This window comes from Lepus europaeus, chromosome 2, assembly GCF_033115175.1.
Source record: "Lepus europaeus isolate LE1 chromosome 2, mLepTim1.pri, whole genome shotgun sequence".
NCBI classification, from domain to species: Eukaryota; Metazoa; Chordata; class Mammalia; order Lagomorpha; family Leporidae; genus Lepus; species Lepus europaeus.
In genome coordinates, this window is record NC_084828.1 from 532,444 (window position 1) to 546,024 (window position 13,581).

At 49.0% G+C, this 13,581-nt stretch overlaps 1 protein-coding gene across 6 annotated transcripts in view; it reads right to left on the reverse strand.

Moving 5' to 3' along the window:
- The window catches only part of PCNT (pericentrin), a 150,837-nt gene that overhangs the window by 72,977 nt on the left and 64,279 nt on the right, over nucleotides 1–13,581 (reverse strand). For all 6 annotated transcript variants that reach the window (XM_062204173.1, XM_062204190.1, XM_062204156.1 and 3 more), the window contains 6 exons: nucleotides 11,664–11,813; nucleotides 6,382–6,533; nucleotides 4,463–4,611; nucleotides 3,956–4,188; nucleotides 1,630–1,792; nucleotides 375–587 (listed from right to left, as the gene is read on the reverse strand). In XM_062204173.1, coding sequence (XP_062060157.1) covers nucleotides 375–587; nucleotides 1,630–1,792; nucleotides 3,956–4,188; nucleotides 4,463–4,611; nucleotides 6,382–6,533; nucleotides 11,664–11,813 — 1,060 coding nt within the window. The remainder of the gene's footprint in view (nucleotides 1–374; nucleotides 588–1,629; nucleotides 1,793–3,955; nucleotides 4,189–4,462; nucleotides 4,612–6,381; nucleotides 6,534–11,663; nucleotides 11,814–13,581) is intronic.

The following is a 13,581-nucleotide window of genomic DNA, read 5'->3' on the forward strand; positions in this document are numbered from 1 at the left end:
TCTCTCACTCGCCTATGCATTTCTCTCACTGAATAAAAAGCTTAAAACCTTAAAAAAAAAAAAAAAGGCACTTTGTTCTAAATGAAATTTTGAAGGCACTCTGTGCTCAATGTGAGCTATCTGTCCTAAGGGTCCTAAAGTGCAGAAGACACTCACCCCACGGGCACAGGATACGAGGTCAGCAATGCAACCTGGAGGACCTGGTCCTTCTCACAAGCCACAGAACAAGTGGGTTCTTCACCTGGATGTACTTGGCAAAACCCTCACACAGCCCCGTGTAACTAACACACACACACACACACACGCACAGTAGCACAGTAGCACAGTAGCTGGGGCTGCCTGCGGCCACAATCCTGGCCCCGGCCTGTTCTCACCAGCTTCTCTTTCTTCTGCTGTCGCGGCCGCTGCTTCCTTGAGGCCCCGCAGGACAGAGTACTCCTCCTTCAGCACCATATGCGCCTGGGCCTCCTGCTGCAGCTGCCGCCTCAAGCCATCCAGTTCCAGGGCAAGGCGCTGCTCAGACTCCTCCTTGAGGCCCAGCGCCTCCTGCAGATCAGCTTTCTCCACCTTGCACCCTTCCAGTAGCCCTGAGGAGACAGGGAGAAAAGCATGCTCTGGCCCAGTGGACAGAGGAGCATGGGCAGCAGGTGGTCAGGACAAGCACTGCACTCACAGCAAGAAAACACACAGGTCCCTAGTGGAGGGGGAGCCCCCAGACCAGGACAGATCCACACTGCACTCACGTCATACACTACATCCTGCCATGCCATGATGCCCCACACAACTGCCACTCTCCTACAACGTGGTGGTCCCGCAGAAGAAAACCCGAGGCCTCACACCATGTGCTCTGCTCTTAGGGTTTGCTTTTAAAAACCCACCTGCTGGGGCAGGCACCTGGTATGGCAGATAAGTCACCCACATCTCGTATCAGAGTGCTTGGTGGGAGTCCCAACTCCTCTGCTTCCGATCCAGCTTCCTGCTGATGTACACCCTGGTAGGCAGATGATGGCTCAGGTACTTGGGCCTCTGCCACCCATGTGGGAAACCTAGATAGAATTACAGGCTCCTGGCTCAGGCCTGGACCAGCCTTAGCTGTTGCAGGCGTTTGAGGTGTGAACCAGCAGATGGAAGACCTCTTATCTGTTTGCCTGTTTTTGCCTTTCAAATGAAATGAAAATAAATAAATTATTTTTAAAGACTCTTACATGCTACCTATACACCTATTATAAAACCCTCCTCCTGGGGCCGGCACCATAGCACAGTAGGTTAATCCTCCACCTGCAGTGCCAGCATCCTATATGGGCGCCGGTTCTGGTCCCGGTTGCTCCTCTTCCAATCCAGCTCTCTGCTATGGCCTGGGAGAGTTGTGGAAGATGGCCCAAGACCTTGGGCCCATGCACCCACATGGGAGACCAGGAAGAAGCGTCTGGCTCCTGGCTTCAGATCAGCGCAATTACGGCCGTTGTAGTCATTTGGAGAGTGAAGGCCTTTCTCTGTCTCTCCCTCTGTCTGTAACTCTACCTCTCAAGTAAAATAAATAAAAATCTTAAAAAAAAAAAAACCCTCCTCCTAAGGCTCTCACGAGGCTGCCCGTCCTGGGTCTGCGCCCCATGCCAGTGCCTTGCTCACCCTCAGCCTTGTGCAGCTCCAGCGTCAGTGCAGTCTTCGCGGCACCCTCCTCCTTCAGGCAGTCCAGTAACTCCTGGTGCTTCTTAATGACCTGGGCCATCTCCTCGTTTTTATGACTAAATTCTTTTTCAAAACGAGAATGAATTTGACGTGCTTCCTCCAGCTGTTAAAAAATGTTTAAAAATCAGAACTCCACAGCAACAATCAAGCATATGTTATGCACATTAACAACCAACGGAATCCTCCTTCTACCCCAGTCCACTGGGACCATCACCTTGGGTAGGACCGGCACAGGACAAAGGGCCCCCTGCACATCTCCGCCACCGCTGGCAGCAAGGCCCCATCACCAGTGAACTCCCCGAGATGGTAATAGCCTCTAGCTGGTGCAGGCCTGACCGCTCCCTGGCAAATAGTTCCAGTCTGGAACTTCCAGGCCACTGACAAGCTGAGGTTCAAATCAATCTGTGGATTCAGGCAGCCAATACCCTGCTGCCTGCTCCAGATAGACAAAGCCACCCAAGAGGACCAGACTCCTCTTTTTGGGACTTGGCCTCAAAGGAAACTTGGGGGTTCTTTCTTGAAAACAGTCCCGAGGCTACTTCTTCTCAAGGCCCCGCCCCCGCCCCCAACCCGCCGAGTCATCTCCAGCTCCCATGCCCATGAACAATGCCTTAGGGGCAGGCCTCATCTGACCCCGACTGCACGCACAGCCTGCTGTCCCTGCATCCACTGCCAATTGCTCTGATGGCTCCTAACCTCACACAAGACTGTTCTGGTCACTTCAACCTGCTCCCCAAGTCAAGAAAGGATGTTAAACCCAGTGAGCACAGCCCCACCACAGGGCACCATCCTGGAGGGTACACACTGCCCCACCTGGGACAACCAGAAGCACAATCAGAAGAGGCCTGACTCAGGTTCATCACACATGTGGGCAGGCAATCAACAGCACCCGATGACTTGTCGGACACCACCCAAAAGTGTCCAGGTCTTGACAGAAGGGGAGCTGGGTGGAGGGAAGGTGGGGTGGGAAGGGACAAACGATGAAGGAACAGGCAGCCACGTAGGGACCCACAGAGACAAAACTCAGATTTCCAGCCTTGAAAATTCACTCAAATATTTCTGAGATAAACAGCAATGTGGTCAAATAATCAAAAAACTGACTATTTTTTAACTTTTGAAGAAAAAAAAAGACCTCTTCACTGCTCTTACATATTCCTACTTAATGCCTTCCTGGTTATATAAAAGGTTCTAAGATATTAATAATTCCCTCTTCTTGCTGATAATCTCTGTGGAAAATATTCCTGGTAGAATTGCAACAGTAGATGAAGTTAATGAAAGAAGCACATTTGTACACTGTCTGAATTAAATAAACTGACATTCTGCCTGTCACTCACAGCAAGGCTGCCTCCCCTGGAACTCCAGTTCAGAAAAGACGCCACTGGTCAGACAAGGAGGGCAGCACAGAAGAAGGCAGAGTGTGCCCCAGAAACGGCCAACAGAGCAGAGCAGGGTGGCCCAGAGTCAGGTCCAACTGAAAGCCAAAACTCCTTTTCACAGGCCTGCAGGTTTGGCTGGGAATCGGGAATGCCATACCAGGCAAAGCCATATGCAGCAGGTAGGCAGTTGCTTGGGACACCCACATCCAACATCATAAGGCCATGTTTGAGTGCTGGCTTCTCTGCTTCCAACCCAGCTCCCTGCGAATGCGCCTAGGAAAGCAGTGGAAGATGCCCAAGTGCTGAGGCCCTGCGCCCGTGTGGGAGACCAGATGGAATTTCCTGCTCCTGGCCTTGGCCTGGTTCAGTCCCGGCTGTTGGGGCCATTTGGGAAGTGAACACGTAGATGGAAGATTTGTCTCTGTGTCTCTCCTTCTCTCTCTGTAACTCTGCCTTTCAAATAAATAAATAAATCTTTAAAGAAAATAAAAGAAAAAAAGTGTACTCTGGAGGCAGGAAATGATGGTTCAAGTACTTGGGCCCCACCCCCCATTTGAGAGACCTGGATAGAGCTCCTGGCCTGACCCTGGCTGTTATGGGCACTTGGGGAACGAAACAGCAGATGGAAGCTCTCTTTCTGCCTCTCCACCTCTACCTGTTTCTGTCTTCCAAATAAAATGAAAATAAATTTTTAAAACTTTAAAACATTAGTACTTACAATGTTTCCATAGGAAAAACAACAGATGGAAGGAGGGAGGGAGGGGGGTGTGAGGGACGCTGCACGGACAGGCCTGGCACAGGGCCTGGATGACACTTTACATCAGGCTCCGCTGTCGCCCCAGCATCTGTGCACTCAGCCCCCAGGCCCCACGTCATGCTGTGGTCCTCACCTGCCGGGTGGAATCCAGGGTCATTTCCAGAAGGCCGTCCACAGCCATGCTCAGACTCTGGTAGACTCTTCTCACCGGCTGCTCACATTCCAGCGTACTCTCTGGGCTCAGAAAGAAGCTTTCGCACACATGGCTGCTGATCTCAGCCACAGAGGACATCTCTGCACACTCAGGCAAGGCCCGGTCCAGATCCAGCAGAGCTGCATCCGGCCAGGTCTCCTCCAGTGCCGGGGCTACAAGGTGAGCAAATGCAGACACCTGTCCACACTGCTCAGGAGCGGGCTGAAGCCAGCAGTGGTTCCACCATGTTATCTGACAGGGGCACCCCGCCCAGGAGCAGAGGTGCTCCTCCCACCTAGCCACCACCCACAGGAACCAGGCCGATACCAGCAAGGCCAACTCAGCTTTGAGTGTGAACACCAGCAGGGGACATGGAAGCAACACTCCCTCAGTGAGGCTTCCCCTGGCACCCCCAGTCCCACAGGCAACCCCTTGTGGAGCACACACCTGCTGACAGGCCGTGTCCCTCTGCTGTGCCCGCATCATCCAGGCACAGCCCCACACGCTCACTGATCCGGCTCCTCAGTGCAACAGCTGCCTTCACAGTCTCCCCAAACAAACCCAGCAGTTTCCTGAGGACATCCTGGAGAGCTCTCCTAAGACAACAGCAGAGACATACAAGTCTTTTAGTCACGACTGTGGAGACTCCCGTCCTGGACACTGGCCAGGTGCTGCCAACCAGCCTCATGCCCACAGGGGACGTGAGAGTACGCCTTAGTGCATGGAAAACATCTGTGCATGTGGGGCCAGAAGATCCTGGCCTTTGGCCCTGGGTGAGTTCAGGACGCTGAGATGACAATAGAGTAACCAAGGCGAGTCTGCTGGAGTGTGCCAGCTTGCTCTGCAGGGAGCACCACTCCTGGCTGCCATTCTCACAGCAGAAGAAACCGTTGTCAGTAACTTAAGCACATTGGTCCTAGAAACCTGTGAAAGTCATCCAGTGTGGTATAGACAACGCCAAGCCAGCACACGACACTTCATCTGGACTCTTCTCCCCTCACAGCACGGGTGGCATCAATCTCATTTTATGAGATGTTTGTTCAAATATCAAACAACACAATCAACTCACAGTTTTATATTAAAACTCAGCCATCTGACCACCCGTCACCCACAGCAGTGCCCACGGGCAGGAAAGGCTGTTGGTCTGGCCTCTGGCAATGTGAACACAGCATTCGCAGTGTTCCTGTTCTATAAGGTAGAGGTTCACAGGGTCAAGTCAGTCTCCGCCTGCTCCCTGAGCCACACTCCTCCCAGAGCAGCCTGTGGCTGGGACATACATGCCTGAGGGCCATGAGCCCACGGGGGACGCACATGTCGACAGCTGGATCTACCCTATGTCAGCACTCACATGGCTGATCCTGCCATGGAGCTCATTCCATGAGAAGGGGACTGTATGAGGATGGAGGGAGGTATCATTTTAGCAAATGAGGTAGAGCCTCACCCAGAAAACACCCCAGTCCCTGACCATAACCCTTCCCCTCAAATTCCACCCAGGTTTCCCTTCTGACCCCAAGATTCTAAACACAGGGCAGGCTTGGTGCAGTAGTTAAGACGCTGTTCGGAAGGCCTGCGTGCCATATCAGACTGCCTGGCTTCGAGGCTCAGTTCCTCTGCTTCTGATCTCCGGCTGCCTGCTAATACGCACCCTGGGAGGCAGCAGGGACGGTCAGTGGTTGGGTCCTGCCGCCCACAGGGAAGGCTTAGACGGAGTTCCTAGCTCCTGGGCTCAGCCTGGCTCTGCCTCAGCTGTTACAGTCATGTGGGGAGTGAGCCAACAGACGGGAGATCTCTGTCTCTCAAGTGAAACAAATAATCTGACATGTCAGTGTTTGGGTGTCTGAGCATCTGCAGCTGCTGCCGCGTCAGGTGGGCAACCCTGCACCTGGGGTAGAAGTCCGAGCTCTCAGACCGGTACCAGACACAGCAAGTTCAGCACACGGGGTGCCCCAGGCTGGGGCAGCAACACCCTCTACGGCTCCACAGCAGGAGCCATGGGTCAATGTGGCTCTCAGAAGCCACAAGCCACAGAAGGTGTGTGCACAGGCACAGTGTGATCCAGAGAGAACACTGCAGGGAAGCCCTGACTCCAAAGAGCACGTGGGTCAGCCTCGGCTGGAGGCAGGGGATGGGACTGAGGCGGCACAGCACGCTTCAAAGGAGATGAGGGATGGTGGTTGTTTTGTTGTGATTTGCCAAAATGTGAAGATGTGGCAATGGCAGTTCCATAGGTGTTGAAATATTGCGAAGTGAGAAGAATAACGGGGCCCAGGTCTCCGTCTACCAGGTGTCAGCGTGCAGACCCCAAGAGTGCAAGGGCAGGACAAAGGGGCCAGACGGAGCACCAGCAGTGATGGGGACACACTGACCTTTCACTGTGAGACAGCTCAATGTCAGCTCTGAGCATGGAGATGAGGTTCGTGCCTTCCTGATTCTCTCGCGCGTGCCTCTGCTGCAGTCTCTCAAGCTCAGAACGATACCCTTCCACCTCCTGATTTAAGGACAAGACTTGGTTTTCCAGCTGTGGGAGAAAATTGTTGAGGCAATTTAGGTAAAAATAAATGCTTTTAAAGAATTCTCATAGTTATATTTAATAAACTATGGCAATAGGTGACAAAGGCTGTGATTAAAGGTGAAAATTATTAATGTAGTTTTCCTCCATTACAAACTGCCTCCTACAAAAGCCTACACAGTAGCCTGCCCCTGACCATCAGAGCCATTTGATGTCCCTTTATCTGGTCACTCCCAGGCAGGCAAAGATCCTTCTCCAAACACAGAAAGAGTCTAGGCAGGACCAGCTGCTCTGTATGTCACTGATACAGGCACCGGGAGCACTGAGGGAGGAGAGAAGATGGGGATGGAGGCATATACGATGTAATTTTTAGTGGCTGTTGGGTCTCCTGGATCAGACCCAATTGAGCACTCTACAAACTTCTGCATAAAACGGGCTATTCCCACTATGGAAAACGGTTTGGAGATACCTCAGAAATCTGAATATAGCCCTACCATACAACCCACTCATCCCACTCCTCAGAATTTACCCAAAGAAAATTAAATTGGCAAATAAAAGAGCTATCTGCACCTCCATATTTATTGCAGCTCAATTCACAATAGCTAAGACATGGAATCAACCTAAATGCTCGTCAACCAAAGACTGGATAAAGAAATTATGGGATAGGTACTCTATGGAATATTACACAACAGTTAAAAAAAAATGAAATCTGGTAATTTGCAACAAAATGGAGGAATCTGGAAAACATCATACTGAGTGAAATAAGCCAGTCTCAAAGGGACAAATATCATATGTTCTCCCTGATCTGTGACAACTGAGCACCTAAAAGGAAACCTGTAGAAGTCAAACTGACACTATGAGAAGCAATGACTTGATCAGCCCTTGTCCTGACTGTCGAGGAACAGCTTACTATTTTATTCTTTTAGTATTACCGTTGGTTGAACTCTTAACACAGAATTATCCTTAGGAGTTTAAATCCAACTGAAAATTGATCCCTATTAAAAATAAGAGTGGGAATAAGAGAAGGAGGAAATGTACATTTCAGCACACGTTCCCTCGGACATACCCCTGTGGGTAAAGCTAAAAACTTGCCATGGGGCTCTAAATCCCATTAAGTTGGCAGGTGAAAATGCCATCTTACTAGTTAAAGTGATCAGTTTAAGTTCATAACTGATCATAAATATAGGAATAAGTATCAAAGGGATCACATAAATAAGATCAAGTGTCTGCTAATAATAAAAGATAGAATTAAAAAGGAGAGAACGATCCAACATGGGAAGCAGGATACACAGCAGACTCATAGAATGACAAATGCCCTATACAGCACTCTGACTTTAGAATCAGCTCTCAAGGCATTCGGATCTGGCTAAAAAGCCAATGAGAGCATTTCAGGCATGGAAAGACAAGACACTGTGGCAAAAAATGGCCTACATGAGAGATCTCTGTGAGTGAGATCCCAGTAGAAAGAAGGGGCCATCAAAGAAGGAGGTACCTTTCTCTGAAGGGAGGAGAGAACTTCTACTTTGATTATGGCCCTGTCTAAATAATGTTGGAGTCTGTGGACTCAGGAGGCTTCCGTAGCCTTGGCAGCTCTCTGCTATGGCCTATGAAAGCAGTAGAAGATGGCCCAGGTCTGTGGGCCCCTGCACTCAGGTGGGAAACCTGGAAGAAGCTCCTGGCTCCTGGCTTCGGATCAGCACAGCTCCAGCTGTTGCGGCCATCTGGAGAGTGAACCAGTGGATGGGACACCTCTCCCTCCCTCCCTCCCTCCCTCTCTCTTTCTCTCTCTCTCTCTGCCTCTGTCTTTAAAATAAATAAATCTTTAAAAAAAAATTCTTGGGGGACAGCAATGTGGCATAGCAGGTAAAGCCACCGCCTGCAGTGCCAACATCCCATGTCCCATATGGGTGCTGGTTTGAGTCCCGGCTGCTCCACTTCCAATCCACCTCTCTGCTATGGCCTGGGAAAGCAGAAGAAGATGGCCCAAGGACCTGGCCATGCAACCTCATGGGAGACTCAGAAGAAGCTCCTGGATTTGGATCAACCCAGCTCTGGCCATTACAGCCATTTGGGGATTGGACCAACAGATGGAAAACCTCTTGTCTCTCTCTCTTTGCCTCTCTGTAATTCTGTCTTTCAAATAACTAAATAAATATTTTTTAAAATATTTTTAAAAAGCTATTGGAGAATATGTACATGAAATAGGAAAATATTTCCTAAACAGAACACAGGCAATGCAAAATCTAAAGGGGAAAAAAGGAAAAGCTAAATTCATCAATCAATTGTCCATCAAAAAGTACCAAAGAAGGAGGAAAATAAAAAAACAGATCAGAAGAAATCTAGAATATATAAAGAACTCCCAAAGGTCAGTAAATGGCAAATTATCTTAAAATAGAAAAAAAAAAAAAGGTAAAAGATACAAACTGGCATTTCACAGACAAGAAGATACAAAGCAGGTCATAAACTGGCTAACAGACACCTGACCTGGTGAGCAGTTGGGAACCCCGGCTTCAGACCCCATGACACGCCTCTCCCAGCCACAGAACTGGCTCACACCACCAAGTAGTACCTGGCCCTGGAAGGAACCAGTCAGGTGCGACCTGGCCAAGAAGGACCTCTGCAGAGCACTTGCAGCCTCCAAGCTACTATCTCAGGAGTCCAACCCTATGACAGGAGGGCACTAGAAGAATGCTCACAACAGCTTCATTCATAAGAGCAGAAAACCAGAAGCCAGTTAGAAGTCACTGAAGAGTAAGCGGAGTGCTCAGGGGGCTGCCGCCAGGAGGGGGAGCAGTGCAGTGCTGGTACACACCTCATGAGGCTCTCCAACAAAGCACGAAAGAACCAACCACAGATGACACTGAGGACAGGATGACATCGCTCAGTGAAAAGCTAAACTCTCTGGCCAGTGGTCACCTCAGAACAGCAGGCTTAAGCCACAAGTAACACCACGGGGGCTTAGAAGGAACTAAACTGGCTGATAGGACACAATTACATATTTCACAGCATTATTTTGCCAAATGTGTACATTTTCACACATTGGTAAAATGCATAGGTTTATTTCACGATGACAATGAAATTTTTAAAGAGTCTGTTTGCCTAAAGGAGCGTTGTTTCTTCTTTTCAACTGAGGATGCTGCTTGGCTATACCGTGCTCAGGTGTAACTGATTCATGGAGTGGCTCATACGTGGCCTTCCCTCAAGCACACACATGATCTGTGCAGTCAAGGAACTGCACCTGCACAAAGGTGCACCTGCACTGGGGTCCACACACATGACACAGGTATGTGGCCAAGACCATCACCCTCCTCACACTGCACCCAGCTACTATCTCCACTTTTCAAAGGTAAGTCACTAGAACTACTTTACAACTTCTCCCTTAATTAGTGACATAATCTTTAACTGTGTTAATTCTTTTACTGCTTTTGTTGGTGCTTATAAACTCACATAGATTTAGTGTAGTATTATGTTGACCCAGTTTTGCCACAGCAAATTATTTTTAGCAATTTTTGCCACTGCAAGTTATTTTTAGCAATGTTTACAGAACCAGAAGCTTTTCAAAACGCATAAATTGTTTCATAGCAGAAAGACTTATTACTTTGAAGGAAAAAAAAAAAAAAAAAAAGAAACACTTAGCAAGGTCCTGCATTGCCCAGAGAAACCCCCACAGGGCCAGAAGAGCTCACAGACCCCGCTCTGAGTCTCCCCTCAGCTTCCTCACTGCCCGGCACAGGCCTGAGTCTGCAGCCCTTTGACCTGTCGCTTCTGACTGACCGTTACTAGAGACTTCTCTCAACCCTAGCAAGACACTGCCCGCTGTGACTCTGGCACTCAGCAGCCACAGGATTCTGGCAAATTCCTGGGACCTCTGTGTCTGGACAATGAACTGCAGGGACAGAGCAAACTCTTACTAGCAAACAATGCCCCCAATTATTCAATTAATAGTAAGTTCAATCCAGTGACCATGCATAACAAAGCCAGGAAGAGCCGGATAATACCCGCGCGGTGGGACCCTCTCTGAAAACTGGAAACAGATCTACATCTTCAAAGGCAACAATGTAACAACTCATCATCAACACAAAGCAACCAACTCAAAACTGGGCCAAGGACTTGAACAGACATTTCTTCAAAGACACACCAATGACCAATAAACATCACTAATCAAAACTACAATGGATACTAAAAAAAAATAGTAAGTGCTAGAGCAATGTGGAGAAATGTAATCTCTCTTGCACCCTGGTGAGGAATGCAAAATAGAGCAGCCACTGAGAAAACAACATTGATGTTCATCAGCTGAAACACAGCTTATTAAATCAGAAATTCTATTCTGGAGCTGGCACTGTGGCGTGGAGGGCTGGGCTTCTGCCTGCGATGCCAGTATCCTGTATTAGTGCCAGTTCATGTCCCACTGCTGCTCTTCTGGTCTGGCTCTCTACTGCGGCCTGGGAAGGCAGTAGGGGATGGCCCGGGTGCTTGGGCCCCTGCATTGCGTAGGGTGCGCCCGGCTCCAGCCACTGCAGCCATATGGGGAGTGGGCTGGTAGTTGGAGGACCTTTCTCACTGTCTCTGCTCTACCTCTCAAGTAAATAAATAAATCTTTAAAAAAAGAGAGAAAGAAATTCTATTCCTAGATACATGCACACACCACCAAAAACTGCAAGCAGAGATCAGACGCTTGTAAACCAACATTGACTGCAGCATTGTTCACAGCTGCCAAAAAGGGGAACCACGTGCATGCACCCGGAGGACAGGAGGGGAACCACGTGCATGCACCCGGAGGACAGGTAAGCAACACAAACAAGACTGAGCACACAGGGACTATTGCTGCAGTCAGACCAGCGCACTGCTGATTCATGTTACAACCTGGAGTGCAGGAAGTCAGCTACCCAGGACGAGCAGTACATGCTTCTACCTATACAAGGTCCCCAGATAGCCAAATACAGACAGGACAGTGGGAGTGAGTTTTAGTTTAGGAAGATGAAGAGCTCTATGGGTGTTGATGGTGACAGTGCATGGTGCAAACATACTTAGTGGCACTGAACTAAATATTTATACGCTTAAACATGGTAAATTTCATTGTATACATATACTATCAACAAAAAAAGAAAAGGAGCACCAGAAGAGGCCCCTCCTACTCACCTGTTGGATTTGGCAGCTTTTCTCCTGAAGCTGCAGCAGCAAAGACGCTGCTGCCTCCTTCGGGCAGGGAAGCTGGGCCTGCTCGCTCCCACGGCTGCCTGCCTCCGCTGGTTCCTGCAGGGCAGCTTTCTTCTCACTTCCGAATTCACCCTGTACAAAAGTACATTAATAACAATAAAAGTCACTAAGCTGGAAAATGACATGTATTCTGTTTCTTTGCTGTTCCCAAGAATTTGAAACATTCAGCAAGTATTTCCTGAGCCTCAAATTTGCACACAAGCAGAGAGGCCTTTCCCCACTTCCTGTGCGAACAACACTTTGCCTCCTCTCCCAAATGGTGACTGAGGAGGGGTCACATTAAACAGTCACCTTAGGAAATTCACCATCGGGCCGGCACCATGGCGCATAGGCTAAGGCTTTGCCTGTGGCGCCAGCATCCCATATGGGCGTCAGTTCATGTCCCAGCTGCTCCTCTTCCAATACAGCTCTCTGTTATGGCTTAGGAAAACAGTAGAAAATGGCCTAAGTGCTTGGGCCCCTGCATATGCATGGGAAACACAGAAGAAGCTCCTGACTCCGGATCAGGCAGCTCTGGCCGTTAATGGCCATTTGGGGGTGATGGGTAGACTTTCTCCCTCTCTCTGCCTCTCTGTAACTCTGCCTTCCAAACAAATAAATAAATCTTAAAAAAAAAAAAAGAAAGAAAGAAAGAAAGAAATTCACTATCAAGATGGGCAGTTGGCCTAACAAGTACCTGCTACTTTAGTACATGGGCCTCTGCACCCCATGTGGGAAAACTGGATTGGAGTTGCTGGCTCCTGGTTTCTACCTGACCCAGCTCTGGCATTTGAGGACTGATCCCTCCACCCCTCGGTCCCTCACCATCACTTTGCCTTTCAGAAAAATAAATAGGGACTGGCACTGTGGCCTCTCTCTCTCTCTGGCACTGTGGCCTGCCTCTCTCTCTCTTTCTCTCTCTCTCTGCCTCTCTGTGGCTCTCTGCCTTTCAAATAAAGTCTTGTCTTTAAAAAAAGATTACTCGGGTCACTGCTACACACACGGGAGACCCAAATGTGAGTAATGGGCTCCTGGATCCGGCCAGGCCCAGCTCCAGGCACTGAAGGCATCTGGAAAGTCAATCAGCATGGGCATGCACTCTCTGCCTCTCCAATATTTTTTTTAAGATTTATTTTATTGGGGCCAGCTCTGTAACACAGAAGTTTAACCCACCACCTGCAGTGTAAGCATCCCATATGGACACCAGTTCAAGTCCTGGCTGCTCCACTTCTGATCCAGCTCCCTGCTAAAACATATTGGATAGCAGCAGAAAAAGGCCCAAGTGTTTGGGACCTTGCGTGCCATTTGAGGAGTGAACCAGCAGATGGAAGATCTCTATCTCTTTCAGTTTCTCCTTCTCTCTATCTCTGCCTTTCAAATAAACAAAAAAAAAAAAAAAAAACTTAAAAAAAAAAAAAAAGATTTTATTTATTTGAAAGGGAGAGTTACAGAAAGAAAAGAGTTACAGAAAGAAAGAGACCAAGAGAGGAATCTTCCATTCATTGATTCATTCCCCAAGTGGCCACAATGGCCACAGTTAGCCCTGCCTGAGGCCAGGAACCTGGAACTCCAAGCACTGGGGCCATCTTCTGCTGCTTTCCCAAGTGCATTAGCAGAGAGCTGGATCAGAAGTGGAGCAGCAGGACCCAAACAGGTGCTCTAATGGGATGCCAGTATCTCACACAGCAGCTTAACCTGCTGTGCTACAGTGCAAGCACAACAAATAAATTTTTTGAAGACTTATTTATTTGGAACGCAGAGTGACAAAGTTATCTTTCATCCACCGGCTCACTCACCAAATGGCTGTAATAGCCCAGGCTTAATATGCTACACCAACGCTCACCCCGCAAATAAATTTATT